Here is a 22,077-nt window from a genome sequence, read left to right as displayed (position 1 = left end):
TCCTTTGGGGACCATTAATGTCTGTGACAGCGTCATGCGAATGTAGCTCTCGTTGAGATATTCGCGGCTTTGCAGAAACAGAAGCAAGAGTGTGAATATATGCCCTTGTGTCCATGTGGTCAAACATTTATATAGTCTATGGGTCAATGGTAAATATAAGTGGTTAAATCATTTGTGCATGTTGTAATAGGTTAAACGTTTTACTCCTATCTGGCTCATAAACACTTGGGCACCGGGGTGGCAGACTAATGTTGTTTCTCGAATAGGTTGAGTCCTATGTGTGCAGCCATCAATCCTCCTGCTATGGCATCGTTGAGTAAAAACATATCGGCTCCTGAGTCGATACCCTGTAGCTAACCCTGTGCTTGGACATCACTGTAAAAGAGGGCAGGAAAATTGAGTATCCCTGAGACGATCAATATAGTTTCACCGGCGAGTATACAATCCAGTCAGTTTTGTTCTGCTGTGATAGAGGTCACTTTTCTATGGAAGACCATTTCCATCAGAAAAAGATAGACGAAATATTAGACAAGTTAAAAAATAAAATCCTCACGGTAAGTCAAAATTATGAGATGAATACAATTTTGGCTCACTATTTCACAGATCTGACTTCAAATTATTACATGAAACATTAGGAGAGTTGGGAGAAGATTCACTCACTATCTCATACCTTTTGACTTTAAATTATGAGTTGAAATGTCACAACTGTAACAGGGAAAGTCAATAGATAGTTTTCAAATTTATGAAATTGTAAGTCAGAGGTATGGGATGTTTCACAACTGTGAAAGAGAAATTCAATAATATGAGCTCCCTTTCGCTCCCTTTCAGATTTATGAAAGTGTAAGAGTTACAAGACGTTTCACTCACTATCTCATACCTTTTTACTTTAAGACTTTAAGATGGAAAAGTCAAAATTGTCAGATGACAAACCAATATTAGGAGATACCAAGTCAAATTTATGAAATGAGAAATTATGAATTACCATGTCATAATGTTGAATTATAATAAAGCCAAAATGTTTAATACATACATAACATTTGTCCCAGACCATGTCCAAATAAATACCACGGGAGAGAAGAAACCCTGTGGGCAGGATCCCTGACATGCAGCTCCGATTAGAGTGAGATTACGAAATGTTCATAACACCTTGTTTTTTTTTCGTGACGTCGGCAGGGTGTGATGATGACGTTTGCGACAGCCGCCACACAAAAAGCGGCTTCCGCATGACGTAGGTGAACAGTCAGCGTTCTTTCTTCACCGTAGCAGTTAGCTACAGCCGCTGGTCCGTCGTGTTTCAACAAACATTACCAAACCTTGTAGGTTTAACGCGACTTTTTAAAGCTATATTTTCTATTCTGTCTATATTTTTCCATCTCTTTGTCGCCTCGACAACAATAACACTGACGTTCCTTTTGTAAAGGTAAGCTATTTCGGGGGGGGGGGTTCTTGCCTAGACAACGCTAGCTAACCGACCGGTTTAACGTTAACGTTAGCAGGAAGTTAGGCTTAAGGTGATTAAACAAGGCGATGAAATACCACTGTGGGTTTATTAGTTTAGCTGACCTCTTTGGAAATCAAATTGTAGCTGTTAGGTTCAGGAAAACCTAGACTGGTTTCAAGGAGTTGCTTACCGCTCGTTATCTTAACGTTACCCGGCGGCCTGTAGAACAAAACCCGTTTTTTTGTGGACATCCGGTGTCTGAACAAAGACCTCCATAAAATTCTTCTTGCTCTACATTTAAATCCATCAAGTCTGAGTTAATAACGCTTTCGTTGGATTATAAAAAGTCACCATGATGGACCACGGGGTTGTAAACGCCCTGTGTTTAATTATTTTTTTGTGTAAATCGTATAACTAACGTCAATTGGGGGATGTGAATAGGAGCCACGTAACGATACTTAAATGTTACAAGTATATTGTCAAGTGTTTGCTATTTATTTCATTCGAAGGTATACAAAATTTATCGATTTGAAATCACTCTGTCGGATCTGGATAATTCCAACTAGGAAAATGTAATCCAGATCGTGTGTCGAAATCGGACTTCCCCCTCGGATAGCGTTTCCCGTAGCGCTGCCCTCCGTGACTTGGGTTAAGTTATATAAGATAAGGTCGGACAACAAAAAGATCATGTTTAGGAGACCCCGGGGAAAACGACTGGTTTAGGGTTGGGTAAAGATGATGCGAAACACAAAGCGATTGGCAAGCTGACGTCGACACAACACCGCCGACATGGTGTGCTAGCATCACCTAGCACAGCAGTGTGCTAGGCTAACACTGACCCAGTTTCACATTTGCTTGTACGGACACGTGTAGGCGCTCATGTGCTCTGCAATTTGCCTGGAATTCGTTACCAGTTAATAAAAATGAAACGTGCCTGGTCAGATATTATTATCGCTTGTTTGTAATGTGCTTGATCATGCCCAAATGTGCGTCTGTTTGCATTTTACAACAGTGAGCTTATTTGTCTCTACAGGTCGCTCTTTCCTTCCCCACTCCCAGAACATTATTCTTTTCAGATATCCGTTGTCAAGCCGCCAAAGTGGAGAGTGTCGTTGCACCAGGGGGTCCTTCTCGTTTCAGGTAGCCTTTTAAACATTATCCTACCACTCTTAGAGTATTTATATTGGAAAAACCTCTTAAGCAGCTTACATAAAGGCTTAGGTTCTCATTTCCTTATGTTAAGTTAAAACCTTTTTTCCTTTTTTATTTTTTTTGTATCACAGTGTAGGGGGAGGAGGTGGGGGTGCACCTCAGCACTATCCCAAGACTGTCGGCAACAGGTGATTTTCCAAATTTTTCTTTCACATGGAACACCTAGTCACAAGTCTTTATTACATATTAAATCCATAAGCAGCTCATAGTGCTTAAATTGCGTTGACATTATTTTACATCAACACATCCGGGGGAAGGGGGTGTCTCATACGTGGCTTCTTCAGCCTCTTAACTATTATATGGCTCTGCACCCCGATAGGATGGTGGTTTCTTGTTTGGTAGGATAAAGCTCCCGCCATTTTGCCAATGGTACAGTAAACCTCACTGTTCAAAACATGAGATAATTTAAAATAGCTGCACGATTGCTAAATGGTAGAGTAGCCGATGGTTTTGTACGCTGGAGATGTGACCACAGTCTTGTTTTTTTGGGGGGGGGGTTCTCCCATGGTCACTGCTGTGTAATGACTACGATCTGTTCTCAAATAACATGCAAGTGGCGTTTCTGTAATGATCAACAGAGCCTTTGAAACTCAACCACCATGAATCTGGGCTAGATACCTGTGATGTCAGGCCCTGGTTGCCTGATAAATATTTCTGTATTGTAACATTGGCCATGTTTTGTGTCCATTTCAGCGAGTTCCTGGGGAAAACCCCAGGTTCTAGCGTTGAGAGATGGTTACCTTCTCGAAGCACTAGACGAGATGCCAACTCCTCCACCGAGAAAGGGCAAAATGATGCAGTCTTCAGGAAAGTGAGAGGGTAAGTTTCCATTCAAATTCATACTGATGTCAGATACACAGATCATAGAAAATTCTTGCACAGTATTTTTTAAATGGGTCCTGAATATGCAGTTGGAGACTAGTTGATGGTGAAATGTTAGCGATGTCTTTTTAAATTGTCTAAGGTATTTTAACCTCTTCCTCTTCTTCATTAGCATACTTAATAAGCTGACTCCTGAGAAGTTTGACAAACTATGCCTGGAGCTCCTCAATGTGGGTGTAGATTCAAAACTGGTCTTAAAAGGAACCATCTTGTTGGTGAGTATTCTTTTTAACTGTACTTGTCATGGGTTATTCCCATAACTTGTTGAAATGGGCACTTCATTTGTTATTTATATCTTTAGATTGTTGACAAAGCCCTCGAAGAGCCCAAGTATAGCCAGTTATACGCTCAACTATGTCTGCGCCTGGCAGAGGATGCACCAAACTTTGAAGGCCCATCAACTGAAAATCAAGCAACACAAAAACAGAATACTGTAAGATTTTTTTTATTATTTTTTTTTTAAAGTAGGAGTTGCAAAAGAATGTATTTACTTCACTATTTTCTGTCCTGATTTTTTTAATTTTTTTTTACAAATTCTGTTTACAGACCTTCAGAAGGCTTCTGATTTCCAAGCTTCAAGATGAGTTTGAGAACCGCGCCAAAAATGTTGAACGTAAGTGAATTCCATTTGAAACTGGGTCAGTTATCAAGTAATCTGGTCATGTCTTGCATAAATTGTTCCTTATTTTCAACCCTTTTCCCCCTTGTAGTCTTTGACAAACAAGACAACCCACTCACCTCTGAGGAGGAGGAGCAGCGTGGTATTGCAAAGCTCAAGATGCTGGGCAACATCAAATTCATTGGGGAACTTGGAAAACTCAATCTTATCCACGAGTCTATCCTTCATAAGTGCATCAAAACAGTAAGTTCTGTTTGTGTTTAGCTGTAATTGTAAACCTTATTTAGTTTTCTTAACTTGTGTGATCCCAAAACTAGATTAAGCTGCCAGTCTGAAAGCATTCTGACAATGACCAAAATACCTTGAGTCACAGTTCAGCACCTGTGGAAGAAATTAAGGTAGATTGTATTAAATGTTTTTTCTTTTTCAGCTTTTGGAAAAGAAGAAGAGAGTCCAACTTAAGGATATGGGTGAAGATTTGGAATGCCTCTGTCAGATAATGAAAACAGTGGGACCTAAACTTGATCATGAAAAAGCTAGAGTGAGTATGTGGTGAAAACAACCAAGTATTAGTCTTTGTCTTAAAATCCCTTTTTGGTCATGTTTGGAGATGGTTCTCATGAAATTTCCATTTAATGACCAATATATTCTCCTTCCAGTCTCTGATGGATCAGTACTTCAGCCGCATGCGATCCTTAACAAACAACGAGGAACTGCCAGCTAGGATCCGTTTCCTTCTGCAGAATACAGTGGAGCTGCGAGACAACAACTGGGCGCCTCGCAAAGCTTATGTTGACAACGGCCCAAAGACGATCAACCAAGTTCGCCAGGATGCAGTAAAGGTTAGTCTACCTGCTCCACTTTGAGGGTGGTCCATATATCATTGGCTGTGTGAGAATCATATTAAATATTTATAGAACTACTCAATTAGTGTATTGCTCTAGTAGTCCAGAGTCAGCCTGTTTTCTTAAATCTGTCTGGGTTCTGTCTGTACTTTGCAGGATTTAGGTGTTTTTATTCCACCTCCAACTGATGGAATGAGGAATGAGTTCTTCATGGAAAACTCCTCCTTCCTACCAACAAGGATCAAGTTTGACAGGGAAACTCTTGGTGGGCTAGCTGATATGTTTGGACAAATGCCAGGTACATCTCAGCTCCCCACCGCTCTCCACGAAGATTGATCCCCTTCTAGCAGTGTTTTTAATGTTTGTCTTGTTTTGTGTAGGAAGTGGCATTGGTACAGGTCCAGGGGTCATTCAGGACCACTATTCTCCTACCATGGGGCGCCATCGTTCAAACCCGATCTACAATGGCCACATTGGAAATGGCAACAGTTCACACCAGTCTCAGTTTGAAGCGGGAAGCAAACAATTCATTAAACCAAACCAGGTATGTGTAGTACATCTATAATGCAATTGTTTAGTACTTGGTAATGGTGTAGTAAGTTGTCATTCCTAACTATAAATCTGTGAAATCTCTTTCAAAGGGCCAGAGTTCACCGGTTTTCAACCATAAACAGAGTCACTCAGTGCAGATGCAGTCTAAGGATATGGCTCCACGATTCAGCAAGAAAGGGAAGCTCAATGCTGAAGAGGTACAACTGTGTACATAATAAACTAAGAATAGTCAAGTAAACTTTATTTATATAGCTCAACATCACAAACCTGCCTCAAGGGGCTTTACAGTCTTTAAACAACATTCAAAAAACTAATGGAGAAAAATGGATGAAACGTCAAGAGCAGCAACAGGAGGGATCCTGCTCCCAGGATGGACCGACATGCAATATGTCCTGTGTACAGAATAGACCAACATAGTAATATTACAATATAATATATGAAGAAGGCGGTAGAGCGGGTTGCCCGTTAATCAGAAGATCGGCGGTTCAATCCCCAGCTCCTCCAGCCTGCATGTCGAAGTGTCCTTGGTTAAGATACAGAACCCTGAATTGCCCCGGTGGCTATTCCATCAGTGTATGAATGTTAGTTTATGTTTGAGCACTTGGGGGGGGGGGGGGGGGATTGTGAAAGCGCTTTGAGTCGTCGCAAAGACTAGAAAGGTGCTCAGAGAGAATTTGCATTTCAGATGGCTTATGTTTGCTGTTTTCACCCCTCTAGATCAGCCTGAGGCCAGCACAGTCCTTCATCTTGAATAAAAAACAAGTGCCGAAGCTGCAGCCACAGATGACTATGATTCCTCCAAGTGCCCAAGGTTCCCCATTTGGACAGGTAATGGTTTTTATATTAAACATGTTGTACTGATATGGTAATACCAGGTTCCAAGGGAACATGCATTCACTTGGCTTTCTTTGGTCTCCACAGCTTGGCCTGAAAACCAACCCTCCTCCAATTCAGGAAAAACCTGCAAAGTCCACTAAAAAAGCTCCTCCTACGAAGGAAGAGCTGCACAAAATGACAGTAAGTTTCTCTCACCCTGTCTTTCTTCATGCACAATATACTGTATGTCTACCATACTATATCTGACTGTCCACTCTTTTTCTTTTTTTCAGGAGACATTGGTGGCAGATTACCTGAACAGCAAGAACGTCGATGAGGCAGTGAATGCTGTGAGGGAGATGAAGGCTCCAAAGCACTTCTTGTCTGAGATGCTGAACAAGATCGTGGTCTATACTCTTGATCGTTCAGATGAGGATAAGGAACATGCAAGCACCCTGATCCAGGCACTCTGCGCTGAGGGCCTTGCCACCGGTGAAAACCTAATGCAGGTCAGTGGTGTATGTTTTTACCATATGAATATCAAGCAGTTATTCAGTACTAACTGTTCTGTTTTTATTGCATAGGCCTTTTTGAGTGTTCTGGACCAGTGTCCCAAGATTGAGGAAGAAGTTCCATTGGTCAAGTCCTTCCTGGCTCAGTTTGCAGCACGCGCTATTGTTACCAGCCTGGTCAGCATTGCAGATCTGGCCCATCACCTGGAGAATGGTGCACACTTCCCGCTGTTCTTGCTGTGCCTGCAGCAGATGGTCAAGCTGAAGGACCGTGAGTGGCTGACTGACCTGTTCCAGCAGAGCAAGGTCAACATGCAGAAGATGCTACCTGGTATGCCCAAACCCATTCTGACCATATCTTCCCACCTGTATATTTTTGCTCTAAGTTTGTTTTAGATTATTATTTTGGTTAAATTTCCAATGATACAGGTCAAAGAAAATTAATGTGAATCTCATGGAGTCTTCATTTCTAAGTCTTGCGCTACTACTAACGACTCACTCACTTACTTACTTACTTACTTATAGAAATTGACCAGAACAAGGACAGGATGCTGGAGATTCTGGAGGGCAAAGGTCTCAGCTTTTTGTTCCCTCTGATGAAACTGGAGAAAGAGCTACTGAAGCAGATCAAAGTGGATCCCTCCCCACAGTCGATCTACAAGTGGATCAAAGACAACATCTCTCCTAAACTCCACACTGACAAAGGCTTTGTCAACATCCTCATGACCAGGTACAACAGAGGTCCATGTTTTTCAAATGGTGAAATCGGTCTCTGCTGACAAAATATACTTGCTTTATCAGCCGACGCTTTGTTAATGTAACCCTGATCAACATATTTTGCTTTTCAGGTATTAATATCTATTGTATTGACTGCCTTTTTGTCTGCCAGCTTCTTGCAGTACATTGCTTATGAGATCAACCCTGACGACGACGAAGAGCAGTTCGCAACACCCACTAAGGAGCAGCTGGATGAGGAGAAGCAACTGCTGCTGTCTTTCAAGCCAGTGATGCAGAAGTTCCTACACGATCACGTCGACCTGCAAGTCGGCGCGCTGTATGCCCTGCAGGTCCACTGCAATGCCAAGGGTTTCCCCAAAGGTATGTACACGCACTCGTTCAGTAGGGCAGCTTGGGCCCAAGTCAGAAGGTATGAAACTGTTACACAGAAGCTTTGCTCTCCTTTTCCAGGCATGTTACTGCGCTACTTTGTGAACTTTTATGATATGGAAATAATTGAAGAAGAAGCCTTCCTTTCGTGGAAAGAAGATGTCACCCAGGAGTATCCAGGGAAGGGAAAAGCATTATTTCAGGTAATTTTGTATACATCAAGTATTTCTGTTTGTACTGTTCTTCAAATTGCTCCCAGACAATGAACAGCAGCTTTGTGTTTAGATATTAATCCTGGTTATGATCAGTATATCTCTGATATGTGCATGTAAACATGACATCTTTGGTTTCAGAAACACGGTTAAGCCCAAATACTAGTTTTGAGAGAATGCATATGTGAACCGATATACTGTGGCATGTAAACACCTTATTGGGGTCTCTGCTCATTCAGTTGCTCATTTTTGTGTTGTACTCCCATATTGGTTCATCATAAATAACTGCCTAATGATGATGTGTTTAATGTTGCAGGTGAACCAGTGGCTGACCTGGCTGGAGACTGCAGAAGAAGAGGAGTCGGAGGGTGAAGATTACTGAGGAACAGGCCAAAGCCATGTGTTATCAGGATGCAATGAATGATTTTTTTTTTTTTTTTTACTTTTTTTTTTTTGTGTGTTTTGGTCTCCATATACCCTTCAGTCTCGACCTAACCCCCTTGCCCTCCTCTTGTTTATATGTATTTTCCAACCACTGTTACAGCTCATTCCACTAGGAAATGTTTGCCAGATCAAGCCAGCACCCACCACCATCTTATTGTATTTATGTCCAACAGCAGATGTTTTCAGACATTTCAGTCATCTTGGGTTTTCTTTAACAGTAGGCAGTATTGTGCAGGAAACTGTACCAGCACCAAAACTTGACCCATTTTATCACCTTTTCCACCTGGGAGGAGTCACCAAGTGCTGCCCTATTTACATAAAAACTGTTTACAAAAAGAAAATGCTGTAACGTATTGCAAAGAGACTTTTCTCTTATCAGCATTTATCAGTTTTTAGATGCACTTTGCTCAATATCATGAGTCGTTGCAATAGTAAGATACACTTTCCTTGATTTGTTTAAACAATCCTAAGTTGCGGTTTTTGGCTGCCATAATTATAATTGTTGTGCTTGAAAGCAGACCATTTTGTATGAAGATTTATAACAATCTGGATTGACGATGTCTAACAATGGCCTGTTTGTTTGTGGTTTGTTTTTTTTGCACAGTGTGATTTCAGTTACTCACATTTAGCTTAATGAATCAAGAGCTTTTTTTATGTACAAAACTTGTGCTGTTAAGAATGAATCTGTGTGGCCTTTTTTTTTTTTTTTTTTTTTTTTTTTAATTTATCAGTTCATATGGATATACCTCTAATGTATCTCGGACTATACTTGAATGTCTCGGTTTTAACATTGAGACAGCCAAAGCTTAGTTTCCTGTGCTACAGTTGTATTTTACGTCTGTTTGTCAAGTTTTTAAATGGTCTTTTTATCTTCATGAAATTATAAAAAAAAAATTTCCTGTATATGTACACTTAACCTTCTTTAGGGAGTTTTACTGTAAGTGTAAAAGAAGTTGAGTGTACAACTACAGATTGACCATGAATAAAGTTTAACAGTTCACTTCATTATCCTGAATGTTGACTTGCCTGTTTTAAAAAATCTTGGTTAAATCATGAGCAATTACTTGCTTTCAGGTGTCACGCAACCACAGTTGTAGAACTTTATAAACTTTAAGTGGCACATTTGTTTCTGAGATTGTTTTTGGGGAGGACCATCTGTCCTTTTAGGCCTAACAAAAGGGCTGACTTCGTATAAGACTGCACACTTGTCAAACAAGAACTAGAACACATTGTACAACATACGATGGTCCTTATTTTGAGGTAATCAAGTTCGGTAGACTTGAATAAAGGCTGCTTGGCTCCAAGTAGGTGCGGGAAAATGGGGAGGTGCTCATTTTACCCTTTCTTTCTACTCCACTACATCTCAGAGGGAGGGACTTTTTTACTTCACTATATTTATCTGACCGCTTAAGTTACTTTACAAATAAAGATTTTTACGCACATTTGAAGCCTTAAAATGTTTTGTTATAAATTGAACTACCCAATATTTTATACAGATTGACATTGTAATTAACTGCCAACAACTTTGTTTGACATTTTTCATGTAAAAACACTTCATGGTTCCACCTTCACAAGTTTAATTTATTTGTAATAATTGAGCTTTGTAATCTTTGTTAGACAAAGCCTTGTGAAGGTGTCACTTTGGGCCCTGAGGAATTGTGATGCCATTTCTCACTATTTTCAGAATTTCAGATAAATTTATAATAATCCTTAGTTGCATTCTAATACAACAGTAAAATCCTACTTTTACATTAATGCATTTGTAATAATTAATATAATTTTATAACAGTCACAGGATATTTCTTTCCACAATGAGTACTTTTAAAGTAGAAATTTAAATAGAAGACTTCGAGTTTTAGTGGAGTAATAATTAGCAAGGGGGGCAGCCAGGTCACTGTCGCCTCACAGCAAGAAGGTCGTGGGTTTGAACCCCGGTCGTCCCAGGCCTTTCTGTGAGGAGTTTGCATGTTCTCCCCGTGTCTGCGTGGGTTCTCTCTTGAGTGCTCCAGCTTCCTCCCACCATCCAAAGACCTGCGGCCTAGGTTGATTGGTGACCCAAAATTATCCTTAGGTGTGAGCGTGAGTGGTTGTTTGTCTATGTGTGGCCCTGCAATGGATTGTCCAGGGTGTACCCCGCCTTTCGCCCGATGGCAGCTGGGATTGGTTCCAGGCCCCCGCGACCCTGTACGCAGGATAAGACGTTGACGATGGATGGATATTTAGCAAGGGTATCTGTACTTTTACTTAAGTACAGGATTTGTGTACTTAGTACACCACTGCTAGATTTCTTTAGTGAAAGCCAATTTTAGTCGCAGACTGAAATAAATCTTGTCAACTTGTTTGCAGAGAGGTTATAAGAAATTATCAAAATGTCCCAAGTTAAGGAAACACTGTTAGTTGCTAAAGTTGATTTAGTGAGACAGCAAGTACATCTTGTAAGTAACGTTTCCTTACTTCCAGCTTTTTCAAACTGATGGATACAAAAGAAGAATCTTATGTTTAAAAAAAAAAATCACAATAAAGTTGTGATGTATTTTTCTCTGGGGTCAGTGTTAGTACGATACAGGAGCAGAATGTAACAATCCCTTGTTCTCTTTTTATTTGATGTTTTGTTGAAGCATCCATGCCATTTTTAGGTCAGTGTTTCATCAGACCATCCAAGATAGAAAATAGACAGACTTTTTAGTTCACTTTAAACCATTATTTCTGTCTTTAACAAAACATCTTTAACAAAACAGCATCTGGGAAAAGAAATTTCCAGTAAGACGTGAGGAAAACACCATAACGCTGTGCCCCGAAAAAAAAGAAAACCTACACATTTCTAGGCTCTAATTCCAAGATAATTATACAGACAGAAATCCCTGCTCTTGATAGAAAATAAAAATGCAGATGTGGAGAGGTTTCTCGCCATTACATGGGACAAGTCTATGAGGAAGATTTTAAGATTTAATCGCTGTCATCCTCGTTGTTGGAGCCGGCTTCCAGTTCGGAGCCATTGTCAGAGCGGCGTGGGGAGCCCTCGTTGTCTGATCCAACTTCAGAACCCCTGTCTGATCCTCGGTCAGACACTGCAACTGGCGAACCAGGCGAACGGGGCGAACCGGGCCGGGACTCGTCGTCTGATCCTGACTGACTCCTCTTGCTCTCGTTGTCCGATTGCTCTGAGTCAGACTGCCGCTGCACCCTCCTCTTCTTCACGGGGCGGTCGCTGCCCGAGTCGTCATCCTCGGAGCCTACAGAGCGCCGAGGGCTGCCCACCTCACTGCCAGAGCGGTTCCTGCCTCCGTCTGACTCGCTGTCAGACGCAATGCGCTTCTTGTGGCCGCCCTCACCCTCGTCATCAGATCCTGAACCACTGTCTCTTTGATGTCTGTATGGGAGAAATTGTACTCAATTGTAATGCTCTCAGCGCCTGTTTCTGTGTAAATTCTCACTTCCAAGTAGATGGGTTTTTTTTACCTGTCTTCAGCTATTTTCAGTCCATCCTCATCTGAAGAAGACTCCGAAGAGGAGATGATCGCCTTAGACTTGATCTTTCCTTTGAGAGACGGTGGCAGACGCTCAGGCTGGGGCTAAAAATGAGACATGAAGAAAGAAAATTTAATTTATAGAAATTAGGCCTGAAAACTTAATTAAAGAACATTAATAGCGGCATAAAAAAGAGAAAAACAAAAAACTCAAAGGACCTTTTCAATCCTCTTCCGTTCTTTAGGTTTACGCTGCTTCTTGAGCCGTGATCCTCCTTCCTCATCGTCACTGCCATCGTCTCCTCCTCCTTTAGCAGGTCTGAAATGCAGGAAAAAAGTTGCTCTGAGTATCTTTTGTGCCTTGTTCAGCAGTTAAAACAGACGACAGTGCTGCAGACTCACCTCCTCCTCTTCTTGCGTGACTTCTTCTCACCCTCCTCGCCCTCCTCCTGCTCGCTGCCGCTGCCACCCTTTCTCTTCTTCTTCTTCTTCAGTGGCAGGTCCTCGTCAGAGTCATCGTTGACAAATTCATCCATGTCGCCGCCTTTCTTGCGCTTGGGGATTGAAAAACAGAAGCAGGTTACACACACTGCATTCAGTGCAATTCAGAGTCTGCTGATTAGTTTGCGATCTGTGCTAACACTCACACGTCCTCCACCGCCGCCTCCCTTCTTCTTTTCTTTGGCCATTTCCTTTGATCCCTCTGCGAAGGTGAGCAGGTTCTTGGTCTTCTCCACGTACAAAGCTCTCTGCTCCAGGAGCTTCTTCTGTTCCTCCATCTCTCTGCTCCGCTTTTCCTCCTAACGAGGTTTGAGGGTGGTAAGCCAACCAATTAATGAGAGCACTTTAATGTAGCTCAAAACTGAATCAAAATCAGATGTAATGCAGAAAATGTTAGTTATGGTGAGTTACTAACACGTTTTACAGTAGCACCAAAAGTACCTGTTCTTTTAACATCTGCTGACGCAGCAGGTCCCTCTCCTGTTCTTGTTTGGCCCGAAGCTCCTTCTCCTCCTCATCCTGCTTTCTTGCTCTCGCCACATGGTACTGAGCCTGACTCAGCAAGTCCGAGCACTGCCTGCAATCCCACATCACACCCATAACCCCCCCAGTGATATTACAACCTGCACTCAATGAACCATGCTCCAGCACAAGCCCCATGTAAAACATTGTAATCAAGTTTAATGCCAAAATAAAGGCAAACTATTAGTATCTGTTCATATTAGATTTTAAAAAACAACTACCTTTAGTGCCAGTGCTGTTTGTGAAATTGGAGTGTTTCAGTCAAAGAATAAGGTTCACAACAGAATGTAATGCAAGTAAAGCTTTACTGCATTTAAAAACAACATAGTGTTTCCCATACATAGGCTTTACTTGGGCGGGCCGCCCAGGTGGATTAAAAGCTGCCCAAGTAAATTTGGCGACCCATTTTAAAATCGTTCATTGCAGCGCTGAGCAGCGCATATTCACTCCGTACATCCTCTCTTTCTCTCTCTCTCGCAAACACGGACAACAGACCCGTCTGTGAATTGAATGGTTGGTATCATAAACACTGCTGCACAAATCTGTCCAACACAACGCTGTCAATGTCGGAGACCTATCTTCCAAACAGTTATTAGCAAGCACGTAAGGAGCCTAACTAATAAGGATAGCTATGTTAACTTTGGAAAACAGCTGTCGAAGTTACCATGCTGTATAACCCCCCCCAGTTACGCTGTCAATCTGTGGGAAACACTGCAACACCACATAAAGTTAAAGCCCAATTTGGTCTGATTTGTATCAGTTTCTTTAAGAAAACAACAAAAAACAATTAAGTTTGCATAAAATTATTTTAAATGTGCAAAAAAGGCATGTATAAAACTAAACTAGACTGACCTGGCCTCAGAAGCGGCAAGAGCAAGGTCAAACCTCATCTTGTCTCCAGCCTTGCTGAGGTAGCTGAAATACCTGTGTCAGGAGGAGGAGAGGGAGATGAAATTGCAGGATTAGGCACAGACAGAGGATCAGACAGAGAGCAGGCGGAATAAATCAAATCCACTACCTGTGAGCCAGTTCCAACTCTTTGACAGCGCTGAGCACAGCCTTTAAGTTGCTCTTCTCATCTTTCAGCACAAGAGTGGCCAGTCTCTGAAGCACCAGAGCCACATTGAACATCAGCACCGTGTCACTGGGCGCCACGTGACGGGCCTTGTTGGAATCAAAAAGACCGAAGTATAAAGCTATATCCCCCTCATAGCATAAAATAAACCCCTTAAATTGTTGCTTCATGTTACCTTCAGCAGCATCTGCTTGCACTCTTGGAGTTTCCCACATTTGAAGAGTGCCCTTGCAAGGTACAGCAGCACCTCAGTGTTCTGATATTTGTAAAATTTCTTCAGGCAGTTCTCATACTGTGGAGCAGAATAAAATCATCAACTGTACAGAAAAAATAGTCAATTATATTTACAGGTGATCACAAGTGAGGCTCTCACCATCTGTACAGCGCTGATGTACTGTTTCTGTTCGACGTAGATGTGAGCCAGATTTAGCCAGACGTCACTGATGTCTGCTGTGGCCTCCCTCACCTGTGCAAACACATCACGAGCCTCTCTGAAGTAGCCCTTATGGGCCAGGACGGCACCTGGACACAGTTTTATGTTTAAAAAGGTCATATTATGCTTTATCCCTCTCCTTTATTGAGTTATATACCTTTTTTGCAAGTGAAAAAGCCCAAAGTCCACCCAAAAGGGAGTTCCCATCTCCCACAGAAAACTCTGCTCTGAACTGCCTGAAAACAGCTCACTTGTAGTGCAGTCTTTTCTTCCGCTTTGCTGTGATGTCAGAGCGTCATAACGCTTGCCTAGCAGCTAGTCCGACACACCCTCAAAAACACCGGTGGAAAAACACACTGAGCTGCAGCACACAGTGACACGACGTCCGCCTGCTGCCTCTCCTCTCCCTTCCAAACACTAGCTACCCTCCAGCCAGTGAATGGACATAAAGTTGTTATTGTGATGTAGAGACAGAGCTCAGTTATATCTTTATGAATGAAAGATACATACATGTGTTACAGATTAATAACTCACCACTCTGAAACTCTTGCTTCAGTCTATGTTGCTACGCTCAGCATATACAGCTGAACTGAAGCCGTGTTTAGCACTTTTCAGGACCCGACCTACTCTGCTTCTGATTGGCTAGTAGTCCTTAACTAGGTACTGCGCATGTGCAACTCCTAACAAAGATGCATCACTCCATAGCTAAAACCGAGCGTTCAACACACAGTGTTAAAAGAGGAGTTGCAGCAACGTACAGTATGACAAAAAATATGGTGTTTTTGAAAATGAAACCATGTAAACCTGTTCTGGTACAACCCCTAAATAAGATTATGAACCTGAAAATTAGCATAATATGACCACTTTAATACATACAAAGTAGAATTAATTAAAATAAAAAAAGAATGAAAAGAAACAGAATAAAGCTCAACGGACCAATGCCATTGGCAGCATAGAGGTTCTTGGAGTCATTTCGCAGGACTTGTTTGTATATAGCCAGGGCTCGGTCCTGGTGTCTCTTTTCCTGTGAAGACAAAAACGCAATCATTATCAAAATCATTACATTGTATACGAAAATGCATTACATCAGCAAAGGTCATGTATTACATCTATTAACATTAATTTGGTAACATCAAAATTTGGTGAGTTAGCAGAGGTACTGAGCCCTGCCACTGTGTTGACATTTTATTGAGAATTTTTGTTACACCCTTCGCTGAAATGTTCTTGTAACTGCAAAATTTTTCAGAAGACAAACATTTTCAGCTGGAGTGAAAAGAACGAGAAGTATGATGCAGTTTCTTGGTCAGACCTGTTTTTCGTAGTTTGAAAAAAAGTCTTAGAATTATGGCTAATTACTCCTACTTTTTTAAAAGATATTTTTGAGCTTTTTAGCCTTTATTTGTGAGAAGAAGGAAATGAGGGACTGGTTAAAGGGACAACTTGCAGCATGTACATGGAGCGCACACTCTACCAAATGCGCCCCTAATTATTCCTACTTAAGATTGTCAAGAACTACACAGCTTCGTGCAACAGATGTGTTTAGACGTCTATCTGAAGTCTGACTATTAGTTTGATCTAAGCCATTGTCCAAGTCTATTTTTATGAAACCGACCCCTGGCTGAAGTTAATCTAATAATCACCAGTTGGACACACATTTTACACAACAAAGTCTGCATCTAGTTGAAATTAGTGTAAAAAGTGTACCACCCCTGCTAACTAATCGACTGGGGGATTTCCTGCAATTATTCAGCAATTACATTCACCAAAGTGCTCTCAAAATGTTCCACATTTACAATTGTTTTTTTCAATGTATGTAAGAAAACATCTGTCTGCACCTTTTCCCGGTCTCTGGTGGGCTGGTGCAGAGTCTGCAGCCACACGTTGCCCAGAGCCAGCATGGAGTAGGTGTCGTTCTGTGTGGACGGCTGCTTGAGAATACGCTCAAACTTCTTTTGACCGGGACCCCATTCCTGTTTGGCCAAGTGAAGGTTCCCGATCAGGGACCAGGCGTCTGGGTGATCCTGCGCCAAACAGAACAAATATCATTGAAGAGAGTTTGACATCAGATTTTGTTTTAATTCTGGTGTGATGATATTCACGCTGCAACACTACCTGGTTAATCTGCAGGGCCTCTTTGAACCAGTCAGAAGCTTCGTAGAAATTTCCTTTGTCACGAGCCATCGCCCAAGACGCAAATAACCTGTAGACCACAAATGAAAGCAATTGTCACAGAGCCAACCATTTTTCTCTCCTGCTCTCACTGTTAATATTAACATTATTGTATAATGTTGCATGCGTACAGTCCACGTAGTTAGGATGCTCTCTCAGGATGTTTTTGTAGAGTTTCTCGGCTTCGTGGAATTCGCACATTGCCTCGTACAGGCGGGCCAAATTGTAGGAGGTGGTGACAGAAATGGCATTGTAGTAATGCTCGTCATGCTCTCCCTCAGCTTTGGCCCGGTCGAGGGATGCAAGAAAGTATTTCTGTAAGAGAAAAGACGTGACCCGTCCTTGAAACACCACTGTTGTTTGGATGCCATGTTAATACAAGCTCTACTGTATATCGAGAGTTACCTTGGCTTCTCCGAGGTTGCCCAGTCTGAAGTGAAGAGCCCCCAAGTTGTTGAGGATCTCAGGGGGAACATCGGCCTGTACCTTCTCCTGCAGGATGCGTGTTGCTGTGCCGTATGCTGATAGTGCTCCTTGAATGTCAGTCTGCTCCAGGATTTGAGCCAGCTCAATCCACGCCTCCACATCATCTGGATACTGCTCTGTTACCTTCTTCAAGTGACCCTAAGGTACAAAGACAGGGACACGTCTCCAAAAATGACCATAGAGCATATGCCTCAAGCTAATTCCAGACACAATTTTTGAGATACAAGTGTAGTCAAATCAGCAAAAGTTTTTTGATAACAACTGTGATGGAATGATGGGAGGATGCTTACTTTGGCTATGTCTCGCTTTTCCTGATCATCAGATGTTGCATAAAGAGACCCCAGAATTTTCATAGTTTCGTAGTTGTTGGGATAGGCCTTTAAAACCTTTTCGAAGCACTGTGCCGCGTTCTCCTTGTCCCTTCGATAGACATACATCTGACCCAGGCCAAAGAAGGGCAACACAAAGGTAGACGAGGCAAACTGAGTGGCCTGGTAGTAATACTGAAACGCTTGGTCATAGTCTTCCTGAAGAGAAAAAGAGAATAGAAACATCAGTGGTAACACGGTGAACAAACAGTTCGCTGCCTCGGAATCAGTCAGGATCTTACTTGCACGTGAAATGAGCGGGCTAACTGGTAGCAGCTCTCCGCCTGCATGGCCTCGACCTCTGTGTTATGGAAAGCGTGGAGGGCCAGATGCTGCACTTTACTGTAATCCTGATGGTAAACAAAAACACACAGGTGAGATTAACAGTTAAATGGCACTCCAGTTTAGAATTTTGTCAGTATATCAATGGCAACAAGGCTACCTTTTTGAAGAAGAAGTGGTTAGCAAGGTGGTTGAGCACCATGGGGTTGCTGGGGTCGATGGTGTAGGCCCGCGACAGAAGCTGCACTCCATTCTTGATAGAATCAGCCTCCTTGTTATTGAGCTCTAAAACCGCCAAACCAACAAGAGCTCCGACACACTTTGAATTCAGCTCCAGGGCTCGGCCAAAAGCCAAACGAGCCTTCTCCAGTTTGTTGAGCTTGACAAAACAGTGGCCCATCCCCAGCCTTACCTCAGCTAGACAGAGACACAAGACGAGAAAGAGACAGAAGATAGATGAGGAATAATCTGCAACAACAATCAATTTGTATGACAAATGCAATAATAATAGTAGCAGGAGACAGAGCCCGGCGGATAAAAATATACTTATCATAGATTTTTGGATGTCAGCATCAATGTTGGCAGATGTGCAAAAAGGAATTACAGGACATAAATGTTTTGCCAGCTGAAATATATATATTTGCTGATAACAGAAACAATTAATCCGTTTCTTCTTCAACAGAAAATTAATCAGCAATGATGGTGGGAAAAAAAAATCTATTTATCATGTATGCCATTTATCAAGCAAAAAATGCCAGACATTATCTGGGTACGGCCTCTCAAAAGCAAGGATTTGCTGCTTTTATCCATTTTATTACATTGTATAATTGATGTCTTTGGTTATTTCAAGAAGTGACCTTGAAAGAATGGGAGGACGTGCGGGACATTTTATAGACCAAACGAACGATGGTTATTTGAAAAGACAACCATTAAATCAATAGGAAAATAATTGTTAGTTCTGGCAATAAGATTTCCCTTTATTTATTTTATTCAAGTAACTTGATTGTGTTTTTAGTTATTTATAATCATTTAAAACAATTTCCTGTTCAAAATGTACTATTAATTTCCATTTACACCCTGCCCTATTTCATCATAAAGTTATTGTTCAAATGTAAAATCATGCCTCATTAAATTTTTTATTTTATTTGTTGATAATAAAACAACTGGCATATTGACATTTTAATACTCATATGTATATGTTGCATAAACTTTCATTGTTATGCAGATGATACTCAATTATATCCATCGATCAAGCTAGATGAAACTCATCAGTTAGCTAAACTTCAAATGTGCCTACAGGATGTTAAAACCTGGATGACCTGTAATTTTCTAATGTTAAACTCAGATAAAACTGAAGTTATTGTTCTGGGGCCTAAGCACCTCCGTGACGCATTATCTAAAGATATAGTTTCCCTGGATGGCATCGCCCTGGCCTCCAGCACCACTGTGAGGAATCCTGGAGTTATCTTTGATCAGGACATGTTGTTTAAGTCTCACATTAAGCAAATTTCGATCCGACTAATTCCCTAGGAGGAGTTCGTTAAAGTACGGAGTGTGTAAATCATCCAAAAATGGCCGTAAAATTCAAAATGGCCGACTTCCTGTTGAAATTTTTTAGGCCCTGTCAATGGAGCCTACTTTGCAGAAAAAAAAAAAAAAAATATATATATATATATATATAATCTTAGCAAATTCAATAGGGACCTCACACGGTCGTGCTCGGGCCCTAATGAATTGAACTAGCCTCTAGTAGTAGCAGTAGTCAGAAAAACAGGGTTGTTTTAAGGAAGACACAAGTGACGTGTTTACCTGGGCAGCCAGGGTTCGTGCGCAGAGCCTTTTTGTAATATGCCAGCGCTCCTCTGTAGTCCTTTTTATTGAACGAGATGCAGGCCTTACCTGTTGAACGACAACAGTGTGATTATTTCAGTGAATCAATCACAATGGTCAAAGTTAATGTTTTATTTTTATATTCATCTTGCCGAGCAAAGCGGGGATATTGTTGGTGGACTGATTGAGGACAAAATGGAACTGAGCATCAGCCTGGTCCATCTTGTCTCCTTCCAGCAGGCAGAAACAGGCTCTTCCCAACAAATGGTTCTGAGTGAGACACGAGCATATTATATTTATTTCGTTATTTTGCCGTAGCAGTTTATCTCATTATCTCTCTGACAGTCTTTTTTTTTCTTCTTACCTGGTCATACATGATGATCTTGTCTGCCATAGTATAGAGCAGTGTGGCCTGCGTGATGAGCTCTTTCTTGGCATCTTTGTTTTTCTCTTTACGCGCTTGCTGGACATAGTAAGCAGCCAAAGTGTCAAGACAAGTCATCTGGTCCTTCTCGTGGTCTCTGTAGTCAAGGTTTCCATCAATGCGAGCCGCCTCTAAAAGCTTGACAAAATCCTCTGTTTTGCCCTGCTTGTAGTACTCCAGCTGAAAAAAAGCGCAAACTTAAAACTGTTCCAATGGGCTAAATTTAACACTGCTTTAATAAAGTTTGATATCTGGAGTGCGTCCAATTTATTCACAAACTAGCCTTCTACATTACGATAATAAAACCGATGTCTGTGGCAGCTCCACTGACTCACCGCCAGAGCGATCCATATGTGCAGCTGTGTATGTTCCTGCTTCAGGATACTGATGACCTCGTCTCCCTCTGGCAGCTGGTCAAAGTCAAGCTCGATAACCTGCAAGATACAATTTACTCACGTCATTAAGCATCGGCATCTGACAAAACACATACACTACGTATCATGAATGAAGGTTAGGCGATACAACACCCCATACTGTGAGACAATATCTATGTGTTGACCATTTACAATACCATTTATAGTCTGGTAGCTATCCCTGTAATATTTCTGGGTATATTGTGGGTGATGTGCCAAATCAATGTGCATGATCACTTTACATGACAACATGATGAAGTACCTTGTATTGTATGCAAGTATTTGATTCACTGTATTAACCAAAACCGACCCTCCTGTCTGGGTAATTTAATCCATCAACACTGTTTCCATTGATTTTACAGATACCATATCACACTATACACTCATTTGTCAGTGGTTTTAGCTTAATCTGTGCAGTCTAACACCACAGCCCTGTTACAATAAATCCTACCATAATGAAGGTTTTAATAGAGAGGTGTTGATTTACCTTTATTTTGAAGGCTGTAGTGCTGTTGCATATTATTGTGTTATACTGAGAGGTGTTTCTAATATTTTGTCCACCCCGTTTACATCAATAAGGGTTGTATTAAAGGCCATATATCATAAACACATCTATGTATAAAGCAATACAACCCAACAGCACCACAAACTTCATTCTGTCAAAGTTGTATATCGGTACCTCGATTTGAAATTATGTTGTTAGTGTGATAGATGATTTTCACTCACTGCTATTAGCAATAAAGATCCAGATTCATTACTTTTGGGGGCTTCTTTACTTAAAAGAAAAATATAACGATGCTGTGGAGAGTTAAGACTGTATAACCAATGCTGTTGTAGCTTAAAATATCACAGACGTGATAATATAGCATCTCATTTCTTTAACAACTGAGCTCGTGTTTCTGTAGACAGTAGCAACGTTTGCTAACGTTAGTACTCGTGTGCTTGCTGCTCCAAGCATGAACGTTACTGGCGTTTGCGTTTCGGGTACCGCTGAAATAACTCTACATTACATCCGCCGATGTGTTGTACAGAACATTAGCTAATGCTAGCTGGAGTTAGCATCCACGGCTAGCAGCACAGCGAGGTTTCACTTAGTCAAACATCCATATTAAGTCAAGTTTACATATTAGACGACTTTTACCTCATCCGTGTCCCGTAAAGGAATCTCGATAGAGCCCCGAGACATCTTGACGGGGGGAAAATCCACGTGAAGCTAGATTTATATATATAAAATAAATCTCCAGCCTGTTGTCTGTGGGTAGCTACTTCATGCTTCCGATAGGAAACAAACAAACGGACGGTGCAACGGGAAATGGTTCCCGTCTAGATTGCTCGGCAGCCTGAAAGCGTTCCTCCTGTTTAACACTCGGTGCTCTTTGGTGGAGATGAAGACACGCTTGTTCCCGGTAATAATAGAACAATAAGATAATAACAATAGAACAAATGCAATATTTGCATCTTCAGG

At 41.4% G+C, this 22,077-nt stretch overlaps 2 protein-coding genes across 2 annotated transcripts; one reads left to right on the top strand and one right to left on the bottom strand.

The window, feature by feature from the left end:
• Window positions 1-1,299: 1,299 nt before the first annotated feature.
• On the top strand, window positions 1,300-9,650 carry LOC119890578 (eukaryotic translation initiation factor 4 gamma 2-like). The gene is made up of 20 exons (XM_038701911.1): window positions 1,300-1,316; window positions 2,475-2,581; window positions 3,347-3,472; window positions 3,648-3,750; window positions 3,837-3,968; window positions 4,082-4,148; window positions 4,246-4,397; window positions 4,585-4,695; window positions 4,814-4,996; window positions 5,156-5,297; window positions 5,380-5,543; window positions 5,641-5,748; window positions 6,269-6,379; window positions 6,473-6,568; window positions 6,661-6,876; window positions 6,952-7,210; window positions 7,405-7,609; window positions 7,769-7,977; window positions 8,068-8,189; window positions 8,515-9,650. Exons 7-20 carry the CDS (start codon window positions 4,314-4,316, stop codon window positions 8,578-8,580), a joined length of 2,076 nt encoding a protein of 691 aa, XP_038557839.1. The 5' UTR covers window positions 1,300-1,316; window positions 2,475-2,581; window positions 3,347-3,472; window positions 3,648-3,750; window positions 3,837-3,968; window positions 4,082-4,148; window positions 4,246-4,313; the 3' UTR covers window positions 8,581-9,650.
• Window positions 9,651-11,218: 1,568 nt separating this feature from the next.
• LOC119890577 (RNA polymerase-associated protein CTR9 homolog) lies at window positions 11,219-21,911 on the bottom strand. Its single transcript, XM_038701910.1, is given in 24 exon segments — window positions 11,219-12,012; window positions 12,102-12,214; window positions 12,329-12,428; window positions 12,512-12,663; window positions 12,757-12,909; window positions 13,052-13,187; window positions 13,985-14,056; window positions 14,151-14,296; window positions 14,383-14,499; window positions 14,581-14,729; window positions 15,577-15,664; window positions 16,476-16,661; window positions 16,753-16,823; window positions 16,826-16,840; window positions 16,941-17,124; window positions 17,215-17,433; window positions 17,586-17,822; window positions 17,906-18,013; window positions 18,106-18,362; window positions 19,755-19,844; window positions 19,928-20,045; window positions 20,140-20,379; window positions 20,535-20,633; window positions 21,754-21,911. Coding segments are annotated over 24 exon segments (3,519 nt in total). The 5' UTR covers window positions 21,799-21,911; the 3' UTR covers window positions 11,219-11,588.
• Between the last annotated feature and the right edge of the window lie 166 nt (window positions 21,912-22,077).

The sequence above is a fragment of the Micropterus salmoides genome, unplaced genomic scaffold (genome assembly GCF_014851395.1).
Source record: "Micropterus salmoides isolate LMB-PRFRI ecotype aquatic unplaced genomic scaffold, ASM1485139v1 Ms_hic_scaffold_6, whole genome shotgun sequence".
NCBI lineage: Eukaryota > Metazoa > Chordata > Actinopteri > Centrarchiformes > Centrarchidae > Micropterus > Micropterus salmoides.
This window is presented reverse-complemented; position numbering and strand designations above follow the sequence as displayed.